The following is a 21,006-nucleotide window of genomic DNA, read 5'->3' as shown; positions in this document are numbered from 1 at the left end:
ATTCCAAGTAACTCTCGACCAAAGGTGCTGTAAAAAACTTGTGTTGGGGTGTCTTGGAGAAAAAAAGTGGGATAGGTTTCAAACAGGAGAAAGTGCCTCAGAACAGGCTGGCCGACGTTTCGATAGGGGACCTATCTTTGTCAAAGGCGCCTTGTCATCCCTGGCGTGTTAGTTTTAAGGGGTTAGTGATGACGTCATGTCCAGCGGTGGCGCGTCTGTTGCTGTTGGTATAAAGCCCCTATACCTTCGGAAAAGTACAGCTTTCTCTTGATCTACGCCGCTTCCTTCTCTCCACGCCTCTGATAAGGCGTCTGCGGTCACGTGGTAGCGCGCGCCCTCTTTCTCGGAATTTTGTTTCCTTCGCCTCTCGGCGCCATGTTGAACGCTCCAACGTGCCATGTGCTGTGTGTTCGCCCGCTGTGTGTTCGCCCCATAGGGGCTTTATGTTGGTAATTTCTGCCTGGAAAGAGAGAAACTCGAATGCAGAGGAGTGTAGCCCTTGCCACATTTCAAGAAAGTTTGCAACCACGTTCGGGTCTGCCATGTAAGAGTTAAAGCGAGCTGCAAAGAAAGAAAAAGAAAGAAAGAAAAAAAAGGGGGGGGTGCAACAAAGCGAGAGGGCGAGCGCAGCCATCACAAAGAGCTGCAGAAGGTGATGGGGAAGGCAACTACAGGCGGAAAAAAAGCAGGGCGGCGTACGTTTAAAATTCCACCTGTCTACTTTAAGTGATATTGAAAGGGTTGCCTGAAAAGCTCGTGCTTAATGGGTGAAGTAATTGGCTGGCATATGCATCCAGTGTCGTCGGTGGCTTCAAAAATTGGGCGGCCGTGAACTAAGAGAAAAAAAAAAAACAAAAAAAGGAGGGGCGGCCGGGGGGAACAATCGGAATAAGAAACGTAGAACTTCATGAGAAGGCGAGGGCTGTGACAATGCTTGGCATACGCGGTCTTAAGAGCGCGGAAAGGGGAAAGGGAACCGTGGTTCGGAGTCACTAGAAAATGAAAACATCTTAAGAGTATAATATATACATATATATGTGCACATTTATACATGCAAGATTATGGGATATTAAAAAAGAATGTTCATAGTGTATTATGGGAGCTGGTCGGGATTTTATTTTGCGAATAGGTTAAGGTTTTTTGAAAGCTGAGCGTACTTTATGTCTCTTAATATTATAGAAATCATGCTATGGCTTTTAGTGATTCCAAACTACCACGTGCTAGATTTATTCCTGATGGGTGTAGGGACTGAAATTTGTGTATAAAACACGATTCCATGTATTTCCTCTCAGGTGGTGACCGGAAATTTGTTTGTAGAATGTAAAGTTTGGCTTGATCGAAATTGTGGTCTTCTTGATTGAAGTGGCTGGCTACTGCTTTTGGTAAGTTGTGCTTTCTGTCTGCGCGGTGGCCGTTCAGCCTTACATGAATTGGTTGTCCAGTTTCGCCTATGTACTGTTTTTTACAGGTGGCACATTCAATGCAGTAGATCAGGTTGTTTGAGGTGCACGTGAAGTTCGATGTTACCTTGTGAAGGTAATCGGATGCTGCGCTTTTTACGTTGGTGGCTGGCTGTATATGTTTGCACGTAGAACATCTTGGACGCCCACAGGGTGCAGATGTTAGTGTAGTTCTTGTTGCGAGTTTTGCATGCACGAGCATATCTTTAAAATTGGCGCTGCGTCTGTAGGCAACCTTAGGCGGTACAGAGAAGATTTTTTTAAGTTTCTGGTTGGTTGTTAGAATCGGATAGTATTTTGTGAGGATGGTTATGTTCGGAAGTGCGTTAGAAAATTTTGTAGTGAGAAGAGGCGTTGTTGTTGTTGTGGTTTTAGGGCGTGGTTTGAGTGTCTCAGCGCGATCTAGTCTTAGTGCGTCCGTGTAAGCCTTATGAAGGAACGCGTTTGGATGGCTTCTGTTTGCTAGTGTTTCTTTTAGGGTAGTAAGTTCGTTTACGTAATCCTCATCTTCTACGCATATGCGGCGTAACCTTATTGCTTGGCTCCTGAAAATGCCCTGTTTACAATGTTTCGGGTGATGGCTAGTATAATCTAGGTATTGTTGCTTGTCAAATGTTGCTTGTCACCTTCTGCAGCTCTTTGTGATGGCTGCACTCGCCCGCTCGCTTTGTTGCACCCCCCCCCCATTTTTTCTTTTTTTATTATTTTTCTTTCTTTGCAGCTCCCTTTAACTCTTACATGGCAGACCCGAACGTGGTTGCAAACTTTCTTGAAATGTGGCAAGGGCTACACTCCTCTGCTTTCGAGTTTCTCTCTTTCCAGGCAGAAATTACCAACAGCAACGGACGCGCCACCGCTGGACATGACGTCATCACTAACCCCTTAAAACTTACACGCCAGGGATGACAAGTCGCCTTTGACAAAGATAGGCCCCCTATCGAAACGTCGGCCAGCCTGTTCTGAAGCACCTTCTCCTGTTTGAAACCTATCCGACTCCGTGTATCCATCTGTCGGCTCCCTTCTTGATCTTGGAGAACAAAAGGTGGTTGATCCCTCGTCATAGGAATCGGAATAACACGAAAGCGTGCCCTTGCAGAAATAACTGAATGTTTACTGTACATTGTTATAAGAGAGTTTGCACAATGTATATTGATGTCTGGCAGCTATAGCATCGTTTAACGTAGATGCACCCACTTTGATGATTGGTGGTACATCTCCATCCCGACGACTAACGTCCATGCTAAATGATTAAACAAACCCTTGTAGTAGCTGTAGTAGTTAACGGTGAAAGCGTCTTCACAGAACGAGGTGTGATAGCCAGAACAGCGTCGCATATTGGACGCAGAACTTGGTCGCCATCCCGCGGCATATTAAAATGTGATTAAACACCACGGCCGGACTAGAGGGAAACGCAAAGCGCGTTGTGCCGCCCCGGTAGCCCGGCCGCGATTTTTCTCGGGGCGAGCGCGTGAGTGGGGAACGCGGAATTACAGCCAGCTGAGGCAAGCGCGCGTCGCAGAGGTATTTTTGGTTTGGATTATCTCGATACTATGAGCGAGGCCGACGAATTTACGACGCTTGGACTAAGGTCGCCACCTCGCGGTGTGTTGATGGGGTACTGACACTAATATTTTCAGTTGTCGTTTTTTTTGCGTCAAATGAATGGTCAAGCCCTCAAGAGCCTAGAAAAGGTAGGGCTAAGCGCAAGTGCGCCCTGAAAAAGTAATTACAGTATGTTTTTAAAAGATATAGTTTAGGTTCGTACTGTACCCTGACGTCACAACACGGGTATGAGCTTCTCTTCGCGTGCTCGCACAATATATAGTGACGTTTCCACGGCAACTCCGCACCGTGGCTCCGTTGGTGACGCACAAGCGGCCATTTTGGAAGTTTTGGTGACGCACAAGCGGCCATCTTGGAAGTTTTGGTACTTAACGTCATCACAACTAGCGAGACTGCTGCGTGATGTCACCAGAATTTGTACTGTAGCCTGACGTCAAGCTAGTATCGATGTCAGTAGGTGCGCCATGTAAAAATTGACTTTAATATCGAATTAAAATATCTTATCAGCATTTGCTGAGCTTCTCACTTGCTCAGAGCCATCTGTGTATAGAGGAGATTTGTATGGCAGAGTAAACTCGCCTTCGAAAAAAGGTGTCAGTACCCCTTTAAGGCATTGACAAAATTGAACTTGTATTGAAAACGCGCCGAATGGGACGGACGTGTAACGCGTTGCACGTGCTAATCACGGAGGCCACAGTAATGACGAATTGCTTTACTTTACCGCTTCCAGAGGGCAACACCACCCCGCCGACCGGGAGAGTGGTAGATATAAAAGGCGCGTTTGTAAACCCGCCAGAGTCTGTGACCGTGGCGCAGTGGATAGCCTGCCCGGCATCCGTTATTGCGGACCGAGCGGTAGTGGGTTCGACGCCCGTTGACGTAACATTTTTTCTTTGCCATCTGATCGTGTAAATTTTTTCGACGTCATTTCCGTGACGGAAATACGTCACTGAAGTCTTGGTGGACCCCGGCATAAAACAGTTTCGTGTTAAAAGGCTAATGGTTGCCATGAGTTGTCAACACGCTGCTGGAGAACCGCTCCCACAGCTGTGCTAGACGCGTCACTCATGAGGGCTAGAGATGCCGTGATGGGCAAGAAAGACAGCGTTGGCCAGCGCGCCCTTTATCTTGATAAAGGCGTCTTCAGCAGTGGCGTCCCAAGGGAGCAAGGATGTCTTGTTCTTGCTGGTAAGCAGACGGTCCAAAGGCGCCGCTATATCTGCACAGTTCTTGATAAAAAAGTCACAGTTTCGCCGCAAGGGTGAAGCAATGAATGCGATAGCAAGAAAAGCGGCCCGTGATGGACGCGCTGCGACTACCGTGCGTCCATCACTACCCGGCAGCTACTATACCTGGCGACAACTTTCTGTGGCAGCACAGCGAAGGCTACGCAACCGAACCACGCACTTTTTTACTCCGCTTCTGTATGTAGTCCGCGAACGCTAGCTTTTGTAGAATACGTAGCATAAAAGAAAACATAAAAAGAAAAGAAATAGGTATTACGTTCAAGATTGCTTGCGTTGAAAGTACGAATGATAATCCCGTAAAGGATTAGCGATTTTCGCTCTTTCGAGTTTTCAGGTTTTCTGGTGTCCGTTTCACGTTTTCCGTCCCCACTCAACCACGACGGCGTCGCTCGGCTGCAACAGGTGCACATGGAAGCTTGCAAGTGAGCATAAGCGCATGTTCGTTAGGTGATCTGTGTTCATCGACCAGAATGAAACGAAGACAGTGGTGCGTTGTGAATTATTTTGTTGATTTGCCCATACTATCACCGAGAAAGAAGTGTGCAAGTGATACCACCATTGCAAGTGGGTCTCTCATCGCGATAGCTTCCTTGACAGTGACGACGGTGACCTTCAAGTCTTCAGCAAGAAGAGCCGCTTGAAAGCAAAACTGCGATTGGAAACAGTACGTAAAACAAGTGGCCCATTTCATAAAATGCGTTGCATACATGGTCGGTATTTCGGTTGCTTACTGTTATTGATACAGTCGCATCGAAGATTGCGTCTAACACCGTGCCCGTCGGCGTCTACGGCGGGAGGTGTTTTGGCGTTTTGAATTAGAGCGATTTACGGTGACAAAATCACCCATGCAGAGCTTTGCCTCGGCAACAGACGCGTTCATGTCTATTATGCGACTGACAGCGTGATTTTCAATTTGCAAAAAAAGCATTCTTGACCACGGGAGTAAGGAACGCGTTTCACCCGTTTGTATAATCACACACGTGAGACGCCCGCTCCTGACTTGTCGTGGCCAAGATATCTGCTGCCTTTCGATGCCTTCGCGTCCCCTGACAAAATGACGTGAGCGTCTCCAGAAAGTTACAGCGTCTCCAAATGTAGGAAAACGACGATGTCGACCCTGTGTGCACCGAAATTCAGAAAATGGCTTGTTACCTTTGCGTAAGATTTCCGATTGCGCAGTTACTGCTGGGCCGTGGCTTTCTTTTTTTTTTTTTTTGAAAAGTAAAACCGACCGCTTTAATAAAGTTGATTCCTGCGTTCCTTCGCAATGCAAAATATCGCTTTCCCAAAAAAGAAATGTAAACAATACTAAATGGTGCTCGCTTTGCACGTGGACTTGGACCGCTAGCACATTAGCGTTATATAATTTGATTTGCAGAAGAGCTCAGCAACGATTCCAGGTATTTGTGCTGCATGCTTATGTATATCAAGTCATGTGGTAGATTTCGACTACATCTGTGAATAAACTATCTGTATAAATTCCCAAATAACATCATGAGCCATGAATACTCGTGTGGAAACGCACATGTTTTATGCGCTCGCGAAACCAAAACCGAAATCGCCCGCGAACGGACTACTTGGCGTAATAACACATGTGCAGAAGCTCCGCCCACGTAGCTTTAGCTGTGCTGCCACAGAAAGTTGTCGCCAGGTATAGACAGTTTTAATTTCACGTACGTAGGGACTTCTCATACGCAAACGTGAAACGTACATGTACGTTACGTGCACGACATCTGAAACGCTTTTAGCTACACGCACGCGACGCGCGGTGAGAGCTACCACGTAGCTCGATCTGCTGAGAATCATGAACACTGCAGTAGTTTGTTCGAGCGCCCGCGCGAGCAGACAGCGGAAGGGCAAGGATCTCGCTGCGCAAATATAAGAAGCGAGAGAGCTGGCCGACGCCTTTAAGTGCGCCCGCGCGCTGCTAGCGCCATCTCGCTGGTAATGAAGAAACACTTATCAGCGCCTCCGTCTCGGAGGACTGCAAACGGTAAAGGGTGTGTATATAACGCTCGCCGTTAGCTGCCAGAGGGATGTACGCTTTGTGGAGTAGTGCTTAGCGCACCGCGCTGCGACTTCACAGGTCGCTGGTTCGATTCCGCGCTTCGGAAGCATTTTTCTTGTTTATTTTTCTTTGGGATATTGATGTATATATACATACTTAAACATATACGCAGCATGACGGCGGCGACGGCGACGGCAAAAATCAGCCGAGAGTGTCCATATAATTGCTATCGCAATAATAGGCGGTAAAAGTTAACAATGCCGAGGAATTGTCGCAGCTTCGTGATCGTTGTGGGCCTAGGGAAGCTCTGGACTGCTTAGATTTTTTATGAAATTGGGCGGATGCCACTGGTGTCCAGATGATGTCCCAGAAAGACCATGTTAGTGACACCAAACCTGCTTTTCGAGGTGTTGATGACGATGCCCTGGTCAGATAGTCGTTGTAGAAGACAACGATGGCGTTGTAAATGCTCTTCCACAGATTTACTGGCCACCAACAAGTCGTCAACGTAGGCGAAAACAAAGGGTAGACCACGCGTGACTGTGTCACTGAAACGTTGAAAGGACTGAGCGGCATTCCTGCGCTCACTTCAAACTTCGACGAACACCTACGGCGCCTCAAAGCTGTACTTCAAGCAATCGAGAGCTCCGGACTCATCCTGAGGCCAGAAAAGTGCCGCTTTACGTACGAAGAGCTCTTGTTCTTGGGCCACGTGATAAGCAAGTCTGGAGTATGCCCTGATCCGCAGGAGACAGTCGCCATCGCTACATTTCCGTCACCTGCCGACAAGAAGGCCGTGCGTCGATTTCTCAGGCCTGTGCGCCTATTACAGGCGGTTCGTCAAAACATTTGCCCGCATCACCGAGCCACTCACTAACCTTACCAGTACCGACGTCGAGAGCAAGTGGGAAACGCCGCAGGAGGAAGCATTTCAGGAACTAAAACGACGCCTGCAGATGCCTCCGTTACTTGCGCATTTCGACAAATACGCTGAAACAGAAGTACACACCAACGCAAGCAGTGTAGGCCTCGGCGCCGTTTTTGTGCAGAGGACTGACGGACTGGAAAGGATCATCAGCTATGCTAGTCCGTCGCTATCAAAGGCGGAAGCCAACTATTCTACAACAGAAAAGGAGTGCCTTGCCATCATCGGGGCTACATCAGTTTCACCCCTACCTTTACGCACGGAGCAAGAATTCTTGAGGAGGCGAAACTGCGCTCGCTCAGGCGTTCTAATAAAGTCACGAAATCGGGCACAGCACTGACGCGCCCTTTGTCGTGCGAGTGCGCCAGCGGAGAGAGAAACACCTCCCCGAAGGGAATCGTGAGTAAATGCGAATGCATTTCTTGCGCCGAGAGTACTGGGCGCAGTAATTTTAATGGCGTAAATTAATGACGAGGCGAGGATTTGTACCGTAACCATTTATTTACACATTCATCAGCACCTGTTTGTGTTGTCATTGTACCTGACGGCCATAATCTCAGCCTTGTGGTCGCCGTTGGCGTTTCACAGCGGCGTCTCGAGCACACATTTCGAGAGGCGCCCAGCCAGCGGACGGGAGAGTGGGGCGCAGGGAGGAGAGAGAGCGAACGGCGAGAGAAGGAGCGGCGAAGCACTGCACCCAATGCCACCGAGAAGAGCGGTGCGGAGCCGGCGCGCGCCCGCGCAAACCGCGGTGAGGAGGCGGAGCGCGCGCAGTCACGTGGGGTGTGACGTCGCTGCGCCGTTGCTACAGACGCTCCTCTCCTTTCCTCGCGCCGTTGCTATGGGACGGCGGATTCAGGGTCGCTTATAAAGTGCATTCGCACTTAAAACACGCGCGTCGCGCACTCCGACGAAGCTCGCCTGTTCAAGGCCATTCGGCGCCGATTCACCGTTCGCGCTTCGCGCCCAAGTGGGTATGGTTCTTATGCGTTCTCATCGTCTCCCTAATTTTCGGTAAATTAACGGAAAGAAATGGCGTCACATAGAGGAAAATTACTTGAATGAGATATTCCGAAGGCATTTCAGCGAGCACTGGCGTCGTTTTTTACAGCGAAATCTGTTATGAGATCACAACAAGGGCCGTTTTTGGCGCCATAGTTGTCCGCCGCCGGTGTCCGTAATCACTATCGCGCGAAATAAGAAAAAAAAAACTTCATAAGAAGAAATATCCGGGATGGAACGATGTTCGAACCTGGGCCCTCTGTGTGGGAGCCCAGAATTCTACCTCAGTTCTATGCCGTTGCATGAAACTGCTTTGCAAAAAGACTCTATACAGGCTTCATGTCGGGAAGGAACCACATTACGTGTGGTAGAAGACCAGGCGTCACACAATGCGAATTGCGCAACGAGTGAGTTGTTAAATGCTCCCAACCCATTACAAAGGCATCTGGCATAATCCTTCATCATCATCAACAAAGTGCACAAAATGCCTTACAGGTGTTTAGCGAGTACGACGGTTATCAGCAGAATGACGAAAAATTGTATAGTGGCTGCTTCCCTACTTCGCAAAAAGTATGATGATTTATAGCGTAGTGGGTTCCTCGCAAGCGCACTTCTATTGGTTGCCAAGGAAACCCATAAGGCTCCCATGATCCATTTCCTCAGGGCATCCATAAAGTTAATTCCCTCTCTCTCTCTCTCTCTCTCCGTTTCTCCTGTTAACGTACGTTATGAAGCGTGATGGGACAGTTAAATAACGACCGGACGTCACACAATGTGAATTACGTAACTAGTGGGTCGTTTAAAGCTTCCAACCCATTACAAACGGCTCAGCCATAATTCTTCATCGTCATCAACCGTCGCATTAACAAAGTGCGCATAATGCCTTACAGATGGTACCTCGCTTCTCCACAGAATAACGAATAATGTCGTGGTGGGTGCTTGCCGACTTCCCAAAAATTATGATTTGTGGCGTAGTGGGTACGCTGCTAATGTACTTGTATTAGTAGCCACAAGAGAGTGTATAACGGGCTCTAGAAATGCCGCTCTTCCATCTTTCGCTCTGACTGTGCTGCGCTTTCCGCGCAGGCCTGGCGTTTTCTTGCGAAACGGCGTTCTCCAAACGAACTTTTCAACACTTCGAGCCAAGTACCTTCTTGTGGTGCCTTCTGCATTGTGACCAGAAGTCTTCCAGGCCCTGCACGACGACCCGATGGCAGGACACCTGGGTGCTTCCCGTATGCTCGCAAGAATACAGGAAAAGTACTACTGGCCGCACTTTCACTCGTTACCTCGCTAGTTACGTCAAGACTTGCCGACATTGTCAGCGACGGAAGACACCGCCGACTTCTGAAGCCGGCCAGCCGGACTTCTGCAGCCAATCGAGCCACCTCGCCGGCCGTTCTAGCGAATCGGGATGGACTTAATGGGGTCATTCCCGACGTCGATATCCGGAAACAAATGGGTCATCGTAGCTACCGACTACCTCACCTGCTTCGCCGAGACAAGGGCCCTGCCCACAGGCAGTGCCTCCGAGGTAGCCAAGTTCTTCGTTGAGAACATTGTCCTGCGTCATGGCGCACCAGAGGTCCTGATCACCGACAGAGGTACGGCATTTACTGCTGACCTAACTCAGGCAATATTCAGATACAGCCAAACAAGCCACTGCCGGACCACAGCGTACCACCCACAGATCGATGGCCTCACCGAGTGGCTAAACCTTCGACGACGTGGAATACCAGCCTGGCGACCGTGTCTGAGTCTGGACGCTAATACGCCGACACGAACATAGCGAGACGCTTCTTCGACGGTACTTCGGGCCGTACAGCTAGGTACTTGGACGTCTCGGCGAACTCGACTGCGAGCTCATCCCCGACGGCATGACGAACTGCTGGAGGTACAACGCTACAAGTACCTTCGTCTTTGGATTTCGAATGACCTTAACTGGACGAGACACATTAACACAGTAATAAGCTCGTGCAATTACAAACTAATTTATCTTAGACGAGCTCTCAAGCTCTCCACTCCCGCCGTTCGCCTTATTGCATTTAAGGCAATTGTTCAACCTACTTTAGAATATGCATCCGTAACTTGGTGCCCTCACACTAGAAAAAATATCAGCGAAATGGAGAACATTCAAAAGAGAGCTGTTAGATTTATTTATAACAGTTTCGGCCGTACTTCAATAACATGTTTATTAGCAAAAGCCAAGCTCCCAACACCTACACAAAGAAATAAAGTATTGAGATTGAAATTTTTCTTTCAGTTAGTTAAAGGTTATTTTAAGTTAGACTTATCACATATAATCCATTTCTCCACAGGATATGCCACAAGGCAGAGGCATGCCTTTAGAATAGCCCCATTCTCCACCCGTAATAACACTATTCAACTATTCTTTTTTCCCTAGGACAATTACCGAATGGAATAATTTTAGTAACGAAGTTGTTTCCCAGTCATCCTTAAACCTTCTTGCTGCGCAGCTTCAGCAGTGAGTGTCGGAATTCTATTACATGTGCTACTGTTGTTTATTTCCATCACTATTCTCCACTTGTGATGATCTCGAATGTAGCGCTGTTTTCTTTTTTCTCTTCTGAAAGCGTATAAATATGTTTTATATTTATTTGTTTGCCAATTTGTAAATATAGCAAATTTATACCCACCCTGTCAAAACGCTATGCTAGGGTGCAGTATAAATAAATAAATTGTAGAGAGGCCAGTTGCAGTGGTAGGGACCGAGAGCCATACGAGCGCTCCAGGGAGGAACGTGGACTCAGAAGCGGTGGTTCCACCGCGAATGCTCTTCTGCCGCTCTTGTTCCTGCGTTGTAAACGTCTTGGCAAGCTCGCGACACTCTTCCGCAAGCCTGGCTGTGTCAGATATCGGCGCACACTCAATTGAATCCGGCTTGTATGGGAGTATCGTGTCGATGGTGTGCGACGGGTGCCTTCCGTACAATAGGAAGAAGGGTGAAAAACCAGTTGTGCTTTGAGGGGCGGTATTATAGGCGTAGGTGACGAAGGGCAGAATGGCATCCCAATCTGTGTGATCGGCGGCGACGTACATTGAGAGCATGTCGCCGAGCGTGCGGTTAAAGCGTTCGGTGAGCCCATTCGTCTGCGGGTGGTAAGCAGTAGTTTTGCGGTGAACAGCACGGCACTCTTTTAGAATGGCTTCGACGACTTCCGACAAGAAGACACGGCCTCGATCGCTGAGAAGCTCCTGGGGTGGACCGTGACGCAGCATGAATCGGTGTAGCAGGAAGGAGGCAACATCGCGCGCTGTAGCCGCTGGGAGAGCGGCGGTTTCGGCGTATCGCGTAAGGTGGTCAACAGCGACGATGGCCCAGCGGTTACCAGCCGATGTCAGAGGAAGTGGTTTGTACAAGTCGATTCCCACGCGCCCGAACGGACGGTTCGGGCAAGGTAATGGTTGTAGACCGGCGGGTGACACGTGCGTTGAAGGTTTTCGGCGTTGGCAATCGAGGCAGGAGCGAACGAACTTCTGCACGTAGCGGTACATCCCTCGCCAGAAGTATCGTTGTCGAATGCGGTGGTAAGTTTTTGATACCCCAGAGCACGGTGTTAGAAGTACAGGTGGAACGACGCAGCACCGGCGCCATGCGCTCGCTGTGTCGAACTTCGGTTCCTCCGCGCCGTCATGCCGCCAGATGGCAGGAGCAGTCAAGAGGCTCACAGCGGCGCGCGCCGGCCTCTCTTCCGACAAAGCCACGGTGACGAAGCAGTTGCCGCCACATTGCTTCCTCGTTTAATTCTTTTTGTGCGATGGCAGGTCATGCTATTCGAGTGAGAAAGCCGTGAAATGGGCAAAAAGTGTTTTGTGCCGCGGTGCAACTCTGTGTACAAGACCTGCACTGAAAAGTCGATTTTTCTGCACCCCGAGATGCGGAACGCCTGAATGTTTGGCGCCATGCGATTCCGCGCAAGGACCGCGTGCTGCAGTCGACTGATTACGCGTGCGAGAAGCACTTCGAGCCGAGGTACATAACGAAGACGTGGGAAGCAGTGAACAAAGGGCACGTTCTTGTGAGCACATCACGAAAGGCGGCTCTGGCTAATGACGCCGTGCCGACGAAGTATTGAGTTCCTTTTGAGTTCATCGTCTTGAGTTCATCCACGCCGTGAGTTGGCCCGTTTTTTTTAACGCCTACGTGCGTGTGCAGTCTTTCTCTCTCCGTGCGAAAGCTACGCTTGTTAACAATGAGAATATCTGGGGTTTTACGTGCTGAAACCACGTTATGATTATGAGGCACGCCGTAGCAGAGCCCCACAAATTTCGGCAATGTGGTGTTATTTAACATGCACTGACATCGTAGAGAACACGGGTCTCTAGCATGCCGCCTCCATCAAAATGCGACCGCCGCGGCTGGCATCGAACTAGGGAACTTCGGTCAGCAGCCGAGTACCGTAACCGGTGTACCATCGCGGTTGACTGGCTACGCTCGTAAAGACTCCGCATACCGCGATCGACGTGTTCCTTGAAGGACGAAGTAGTAATGCTGTCTTCGGGTGACTATGCGAGACATAAACAGTGAAATATATTCCTCAGTTGGCAACAGAGAAGAATCGGAAACATATATCCACCATTCATAATGTCTCCCCTTCTCGCAGTGCCAAACCAGGATGCTTTTTCATATCCTTCGTCGGTGCCTCAAACTTAGCTGCTGGCATTCGCTAAAATTCACTATTTTATGCACGACCAGCTAAAAAGTCGTATTCGTGACACATTTTTTTATCCGCGATCAACGACCGCAAATTACTTCGAATGTTCCCGACAGCAAAGACAGTATGCGTTTTCTGTTGTAATACTACGCCTAATGCGGTATTTTTTCTAACTATCTAAACTATACTTCTACAAACAGAACTAATTTTTGTCATATTTCAGCGTGACGTCACTGTCATATCTTTAATTGTCCGAATGAGGAAAGCATGTCTTGAATTTACCACCTCCAACCTTCGCGGTGGCAAATTCAACATATTCAACAGGTAGCGGCTGTATCGTCCAAATTTCGATTTATTCGAAGCTATTATTTATTTATTTATTTTTGCGCTCGTTATAGCGCGAACGCACAGTTTTTTATTCATTTCGAGGGGCGGTCGCGGCTCCGAAGCGACCACGCCTGATACCGCTCTTGAGCCACCAGTAGTGTAGCGCCATCTAGGGCCCTGTAAACAAGACGCCACAAACCGCGGACAGAAGTTCGCCGCTTCCGGAGGCGCCGTCGGTCCACCTATAATACTTCTAACACCGTGCCCCAGAGTGCGCGCATTGTGGATCAGAGTGGAAAGACTCGCATATTTCAGAACGCAGACTGCGGGGTATCACAAGTAGCCACTGGCGGCCGTCGGCGTTGTAATTGCGTCGGTGCAGTAGGTCGTCACGAATGGTGAAATGGTGGGCTTGACGACGCAACGCGCGAGTGATTGGTGTTGCCGACGGATCAGTGAGCAAGTCTATCAGCGAGGCGATCCATTTATCCTTGCGTTGTTCGGTAGCAATGGTGTGAACGTCGATGGAAGAAACAACATTGTTAGGTACCGAGCAGGGGGCATCGTTGTCAGGCAAGGGGGAGCGCGAGAGGGCGTCGGCGTCACCATGCTGGCGTCCGTTGCGGTACAACACGCGAATATCGTAGTCCTGTAGGCGAAGTGCCCAGCGGGCGAGGCGGCCTGAGGGATCCTTCAATGAGGACAACCAGCATAGTGCATGATGGTCGGTGATGACATCAAATGGGCGGCCATATAAATAGGGTCGGAACTTTGTAAGGGCCCATATGATCGCCAGGCATTCCTTTTCGGTGACGGTGTAATTGGTCTCGGCTTTAGTAAGCGTACGACTTGCATATGCCACGACATATTCAGGGAATCCTGGTTTGCGCTGCGCAAGGACAGCGCCAAGGCCAACACCGCTGGCGTCTGTGTGTACCTCTGTAGGGGCCGTAGGGTCGTAGTGGCGTAGTATGGGAGGCGACGTCAACAAACGACGGAGCTTTGCGAAAGCGTCGTCGCACTCCGACGACCACGAATGGAGGGGCCCGTTACTTCCGAGGAGCTTCGTCAGCGGTGATATGATAGTCGCAAAGTTTCGAATGAAGCGCCGAAAGTAGGAACACAGTCCTACGAAACTGCGCAGTTCTTTGACGGACGTAGGTTTCGGGAACTCGGTCACGGCCCGAAGTTTGGCTGGATCGGGGAGAATTCCGTCCTTGGACACGACGTAGCCGAGTATTGTCAGCTGCCGAGCTGCAAATCGGCACTTCTTTAAATTCAGTTGCAGACCAGCGTCGCTCAAACGCGTCAACACATGCCGGAGGCGTTGAAGATGCGTGGAGAAGTCTGGAGCAAAAACGACGACGTCGTCGAGGTAGCACAAGCACGTGTGCCATTTCAGGTTGCGCAGAACAGTATCCCTCATGCGCTCGAAGGTGGCGGGCGCATTACACAGCCCAAACGGCATGACGTTGAATTCGTACAAGCCGTCGGGCGTGACAAAGGCGGTCTTCGGTCGAGCGTCATCAGCCATAGGTACCTGCCAGTACCCTGAGCGCAAATCGATAGACGAAAAGAATTCGGCTCCTTGTAGGCTGTCAATCGCGTCGTCGATTCGCGGCAGCGGATAAACGTCCTTGCGAGTGATCTTATTGAGTCGTCGGTAGTCCACACAGAACCGCACAGAACCGTCCTTCTTTGCAACAAGTACGACAGGAGACGCCCAGGGGCTGTTAGATGGTCGAATAACATCGCGTCGAAGCATGTCGTCGACTTGCTCGTTGATTACGCGGCGTTCTGTGGGAGATACGCGATATGGACGTTGCCGCAGTGGTGGTTGGGCGCCAGTGTCGATGCGATGCGTAACGGTGGACGTGCGGCCGAGAGAAGTTTGAGCAATATCGAAAGAAGCGCGAAATTCTTCCAAGAGGTCTAGAAGCTGGGAACGCTGGTCCGGCGTAAGGTTGTCAGCAATGGAAGGAGCAAATACATCAGCGGGCGATGAACCAGACGTGGTAACAGAACTGAGCGTGCCGGAATTGGGGCAGTGCGTGCCATCATCTGGTTCGTCCATAACTTGTGCGTCTTCGAGGGGTTCCACGCTGCCGAGACATTCTCCTCGCACCAACGTAACACTGTACGGAGATGGGTTGATAACAAAAATTGACGTGCTGCCCTCAGTAACTTGCACGGTCGCGAAGGGCACCAGCAAGCCTTTCCTCGTGCAAACACGGTCGGATGGCGAGAGGAGGGCGACGGTGTCGGAGAGACTGGCGCAGTAGACGGACACGGCCGTTGACGAGTATGCAGGCAGTTTGGTGTCGTCTTTGACGAGTACCTTGCTCACAGACGATGGACTGTCAGCCGGCGTCAGATCAGAGAATGGTGAGAGCTCTATTTCGGCGGGTGCGCAAGGAATCACGGCGTCGTGGTGGGAGAGAAAATCCCATCCTAGGATGACGTCGTGAGAGCATGCTGGAATTATAATCAATTCGACGGCGTACAGAGCATCCTTAATCATGACGCGGGCTGTGCACACCGCTGTAGGGTGAATACTTTGGGCGCTTGCTGTACGGAGGGAGAGCCCGGGAAGTGGCGTCGTCACTTTTCGCAGTAGTCGGCTAAGTTTGGCGTCAATAACGGATACGGCGGCTCCAGTGTCAGTAAGGGCAGATGCGCGCACACCGTCCACAAACACGTCTAACACGTTTGATGGGCTTCGCTGAGGGCTTTCGCAGTTCGATAGCGTCGCAGCCCTTGCCTCGTGGACTGCGACGACTAGTTTTCCTGGTCACGTGTAACCGGCCGTGGCCGCATTGGTGACAGTGATCGGCGTCGTGGTGACGGCGAACGGTGGGTAGACGGAGCTGGGCGAGACGACGGTGACATAGGCGGCGGTGAATCGTAATACGGGCGGCTTGACTGGCTGGGGATGGCTGAGGCTACACGAGGCGGCTGCACGCGATTGCAATAGCGGGCGACATGACCGGCGCAACCACACGCGAAGCAGATCGGGCGGTTGTCAGAAGTGCGCCATCGGTTCGCCGGGGTAGGTCCCATCCATGGAGCAGGACGCGGTGGACGAGGCGTCTGCTGATACGACTGCATGATGAGCTGCATCGGTGGCCTAGGTATGGCGTCGGCAAACGCAGCCGGCCCACTCGCTTCGAAGGCTTGAGGTCTGGCGACGGCTTCGGCATAAGTAAGTGGGGCAGCCACAGGAATCGCTTGGGGTGGCCTGGCTACAACCTGCGCGTAACTGAGCGGCGCAGGTGCCGGAGGGGGCTGGTGGTATTCCGGCATGACCTCCGCGATTTCCTGCTGAATAGCGCGGCGTAAGGGAGCCAGCAGCGCGGTCGACGGCTGTTCAACATGCTGCGGGCGAGGGAAGGCCAGTAGGGAGAACTGGCGGGCAATTTCCTCGCGCACGAATGACTTGATCTCGGCGAGCAAGGCGGACTGATCGGAAATGGCCGATAAGCCTGCGAGATCGGCGTCGCGTGATGGAGGTCGACGGGTCAGCAGTCGCTGCCGGCGCAGCTCCTCGTAGCTTTGGCAGAGCGTAATCACCTCGGCCACAGTACGAGGGTTCTTGGCGAGCAGCATAGTGAAGGCATCGTCGTCGATGCCTTTCAGAACGTGGCGGATCTTGTCAGACTCAGGCATGGCCGCGTCAGCCTTCTTGCACAAGTCCAGGACGTCTTCAATGTAGCTCGTAAAGGACTCACCGGTCTGCTGAGCTCGTTCACGTAAACGTTGTTCGGCTTGCAGTTTACGAACGGCAGGGCGGCCAAACACATCGATGATGGCGGTCTTGAAAGCAGACCACGTGGGGAACTCGGTGGTGTGGTTGTTGTACCACAGGCCCGCCACACCCGCGAGGTAGAAAACCAGGTTGCTGAGTTTGCCTGCCTCGTCCCATTTGTTTGGTACGCTCACACGCTCGTACATCGCAAGCCAGTCCTCAACATCGGTCCCATCCGCGCCGGTGAAGATAGGAGGGTCGCGGATGCGGGGGACACCGGGGCATGCGGTCGTTGTGGAAGGAGACGTTTGCTGAGCAGCGTCTTGAGGCATGGTAGTTGGTAGGGTACGGGATCTCAGCTCCAGGGGCATCGAATAGGAGCACAGCACTCTCCACCAATTTGTTGAGGCGTTTATTGGACGGTAGTCGGCGACGATATGCAATGGCGACAGTCAAGGCACAAAAACGGACTCAAGAGCGCGAGCGCGAAGAGCCAAAGGCGACGACCCACTAGAAGGCTATAGAGAGCGCAACCCATTACTCAATAAAGGCTTCGCTACAAACTACTGCCGAAATACGAAGGCCCCTACCGGGTCGTCGAGCGCACATCCCCGGTCAACTACGTGATCGAACCCATCGAACCATCTTCGGACATGCGCCGTCGAGGGCGCGACATCGTCAACGTGGAGCGTCTCAAGGCCCACTATGACCAACTCATAGTGACGAGCTGTTAGGTCGCCGGACGGCTCCCTTTTCGTACCCGGGGAAATTGTAGCGAAGCCTTTATTGAGTAATGGGTTGCGCTCTCTATAGCCTTCTAGTGGGTCGTCGCCTTTGGCTCTTCGCGCTCGCGCTCTTGCGTCCGTTTTTGTGCCTTGACTGTCGCCATTGCATATCGTCGCCGACTACCGTCCAATAAACGCCTCAACAAAATAAATAAATAAATAAATAAATAAATAAATAAATAAATAAACTGTCAGCGGTACCGGGCACGCCCCGAGGTCGTGCATGTGGTGCGCCTGAAGCTTTTCTATGCGCTTTAAGGAACTTGTGGACTCCAGTTTTTGCTTGGTTTAATAAATGCGAAGCATTTCTTAGCGAACCTTAGGCACTTTGATCGTTTCTATCTACGTACCTGTCTGCCTATCTAGCCGCCTACGTCTGGGTGCTCTCGTGATCGCCGCCTTAACTTCGGGTAGACAAAAATTGCCTTGGGAGGGTAAGAGGATTTGACGGATATGACTGTCGGTTCATGACATGAATAACGTGAAAATCCTGTCGCGTACGTCGTCAAACACTTTCCACCATACACGTGCGGCACATCAGGGGCGTAGACAGGGGGGGTTCAAACCCTCCGAATTTTTTCAATTTTGCTTGCGTATATGTACACACACACATACAAACGCACGCACGTACATACATAAAGCACGGTTGCAACCCCCCCCCTCCCCAAAAAAAATTTCTGGCTACGCCTCTGTGGCACACACCCGTTTACCACGGGCCGCGGTGCACGGGTATGCGCCGGCGAGAACATATATTGGTAATTCAAATGCGAGAGCCTTAAGAAAACGAGAAATCGGCAGCGTTGACTCGACGAATGCAAAGAGTAAAAATTAGGATCCCAGCAGGAATAGAACCCAAGCATTCTGCGTGGCAGTCGGCTATACTCACAAATAAAAGTGAAGTGAAGTGAAGAAGTGAAAGCCACCCCCAGGGCTTAAAGTCTCCCTTAATTGAAGGGGGGGGGGCGCCCACTTAACGCGGCGACCTCTCTCTCTCTCTCTCTCTCTCTCTATATATATATATATATATATATATATATATATATATATATATATATATATATATATATATATATATGCTCGCTGTGGTCACGTGTTCTTTTTTGCATTTCGAGGGCTTACTTTGCAGCTTGTAAAATCGGACACGTGAGACTTTCTTCATTGTAAATAATGCAATGGGAGTTTGTCAAGACGCTCTCGAACTTTTCAAATCCCATTTCTTGCCTTAAGTCAATATTTAAAGGGACACTGAAGCACTTTTTTGAAAAAAAAACGAGGTTATCGTGTCATGTTAAGTAATTTCGTGCGGCAAACTCGAAAATCAAGTCGTAAATTTGCATAGACCAATGCAAATAACTTTATTTTGCCGAAAATGAGCAGCAGGCGCCTCGGGCGGCATTGCGAGTCTCGCCGCCGCCTGTGATTTGCCGAAGCTCCGTGACATCAGCGACGGTATCGTGAAGACAGCTGACGGCGCATTCCAGCAGGCGATGCCATGTTCTTTTTTTTTTTTAAATTGGCGTGTAGTTGCTGTTATGGCGAAATGTGGCAGTCGTAACGAGTTCACTGTATATCCGTACATCTTCGAGTCGGTAATAGCGACGACCGAAGATGCTGCCAGCGCCGATGATGCGGCACAACAAAGCGCGTCCCAACCGGTAACCTTCACCCGCGTCGGAAACATGGACTGGTACGTGCAAGATGCATATGTTAGTGCTTAATTACACTGCAGTAAACTGACAGAAATGATATGTTCAGCCGTGTATATTAAATCGGATAAGGAACAGCAGCATTGGTACTCGCTTTTAGCCGCGTTTTGGCAGGGCGCGACAACTTGCAACAACATCAGATGTTCGTGAATTTCATTGCCCAAAGTGCAGCATTATTGACGCAATCAGTATCACACTTCGCAGCGGGCAGGAAGCATGTGATGAGTCAGTGTGCTATCGCGAGAGAAAAAGCAAACAAAAAAAGTACACGAGAGCCGCTCTTTGACGCAGTGGTGACATGCGCTCCGAACTGCGCTGCAATCTTGCGCAGTGGCGTAGCCAGGGGGCGGGGGCGCACCGGGCCCGGTCCCCCCCGAATATTTTATTCTTGCCACAGTATATAGAGCACAAAATGACACTCGACGACATCTTCCTGCCCGCCCCCCACTTCAGATCAAGGAGTTGACCCCCCCCCCCCCCCCCGAAAAAAATTTCTGCCTACGCCCCTCATCTTGCGCATGGATAGTTTGGCTCATATGTTGCAGTTCTGTTTACCATGTCGTCGCTTTTTCGGAATTTTGGCCAGTACTACAATGATGGTGTGTTGAAATATAAACGGTATATTTGCTGCGTCATAATTATGCGACTGTCGTGTAGAGTACCCGATTTCGAGATCTCATCGCTAGCCATATCAAAGCGTTTAACACGGAAGCACCGGCGAGGGCCACCTCAGGTGCGGGAACACAGAAGGAACCGCGTCGCTGTTCAGTCGCATACTTGATCGTCAATCCCAGCGACTGCATCAGAGACGGGCTTTGTACGTCGTCGCTGTCACGGAAGTGCTTGGAGCACAGCACACTTGCTCTCGTAGGTTTCAAGTCTTTTCTCTTATCTCCAGTGACCCATTTCGCAGCCATCTTCTGATCCCGAGGAAACTAGCGCCGCCATGGACGCCCGACGCTTACATGCTGTATTTCTACAGCTTTTGCAGGTGGTGACTGCCTTAGATCTGACCTGCAAAACTATGTGCATTCTGACTGATGACGTCAGATATGCGTACGGATCATGCCCAGCTTTCATCGATGCCTGGTTTCGCCAAGAGCCACTGGATTTATCAGCGCTGCCAGCTATCGACGACCAAGTTTTCTGGCAACCACGCCCATCGGAGGACGGAAAACTACTTACGCAGCTCCCCAGGCCAGCCACAACGGGATCTGGCGCCGCCATGGACGCCCGACGCTTACATGCTGTATTTCTACAGGTTGGTTATTCTTATCGTAGTATACGGGGTAAACCGATCGGAAAACAGGCGTCAGATCCCACTGTGCGCATGTATTCGTTTACACTTGACTTGTTCTGTTCTGTTTGGTATTATTGTGAAAATACTGCTGTTGTTGTTAAGATGTGTCTACTTCGCTGTGGTGATGTTGAGGAAAACCCTGGGCCTCTTACGGCTGACCAGGAACAGAAGATGTTTGAGGCTATCATGCAAATACCCTCGTTGGTTCAAACCCAGGCAGACATACTAGACGAAATTCGCTCGCTCCGGTCCGACCAGCGAG

General features: G+C 50.5%; 1 protein-coding gene across 1 annotated transcript in view; it reads right to left on the bottom strand.

Annotated features, from left to right (window-relative positions):
* LOC119381033 (23 kDa integral membrane protein) overlaps positions 1-20,361 on the bottom strand; it is a 69,021-nt gene extending 48,660 nt beyond the window's left edge. The window contains exon 1 of the mRNA XM_037649025.2: positions 20,222-20,361. Within this exon, the coding sequence (XP_037504953.1) occupies positions 20,222-20,361 (140 nt within the window). The remainder of the gene's footprint in view (positions 1-20,221) is intronic.
* Between the last annotated feature and the right edge of the window lie 645 nt (positions 20,362-21,006).

Source organism: Rhipicephalus sanguineus, chromosome 2 (assembly GCF_013339695.2).
Source record: "Rhipicephalus sanguineus isolate Rsan-2018 chromosome 2, BIME_Rsan_1.4, whole genome shotgun sequence".
Taxonomy (NCBI): domain Eukaryota; kingdom Metazoa; phylum Arthropoda; class Arachnida; order Ixodida; family Ixodidae; genus Rhipicephalus; species Rhipicephalus sanguineus.
Note: the sequence above shows the minus strand (reverse complement) of the source record. Positions and strands in the feature narration are given on the sequence as shown.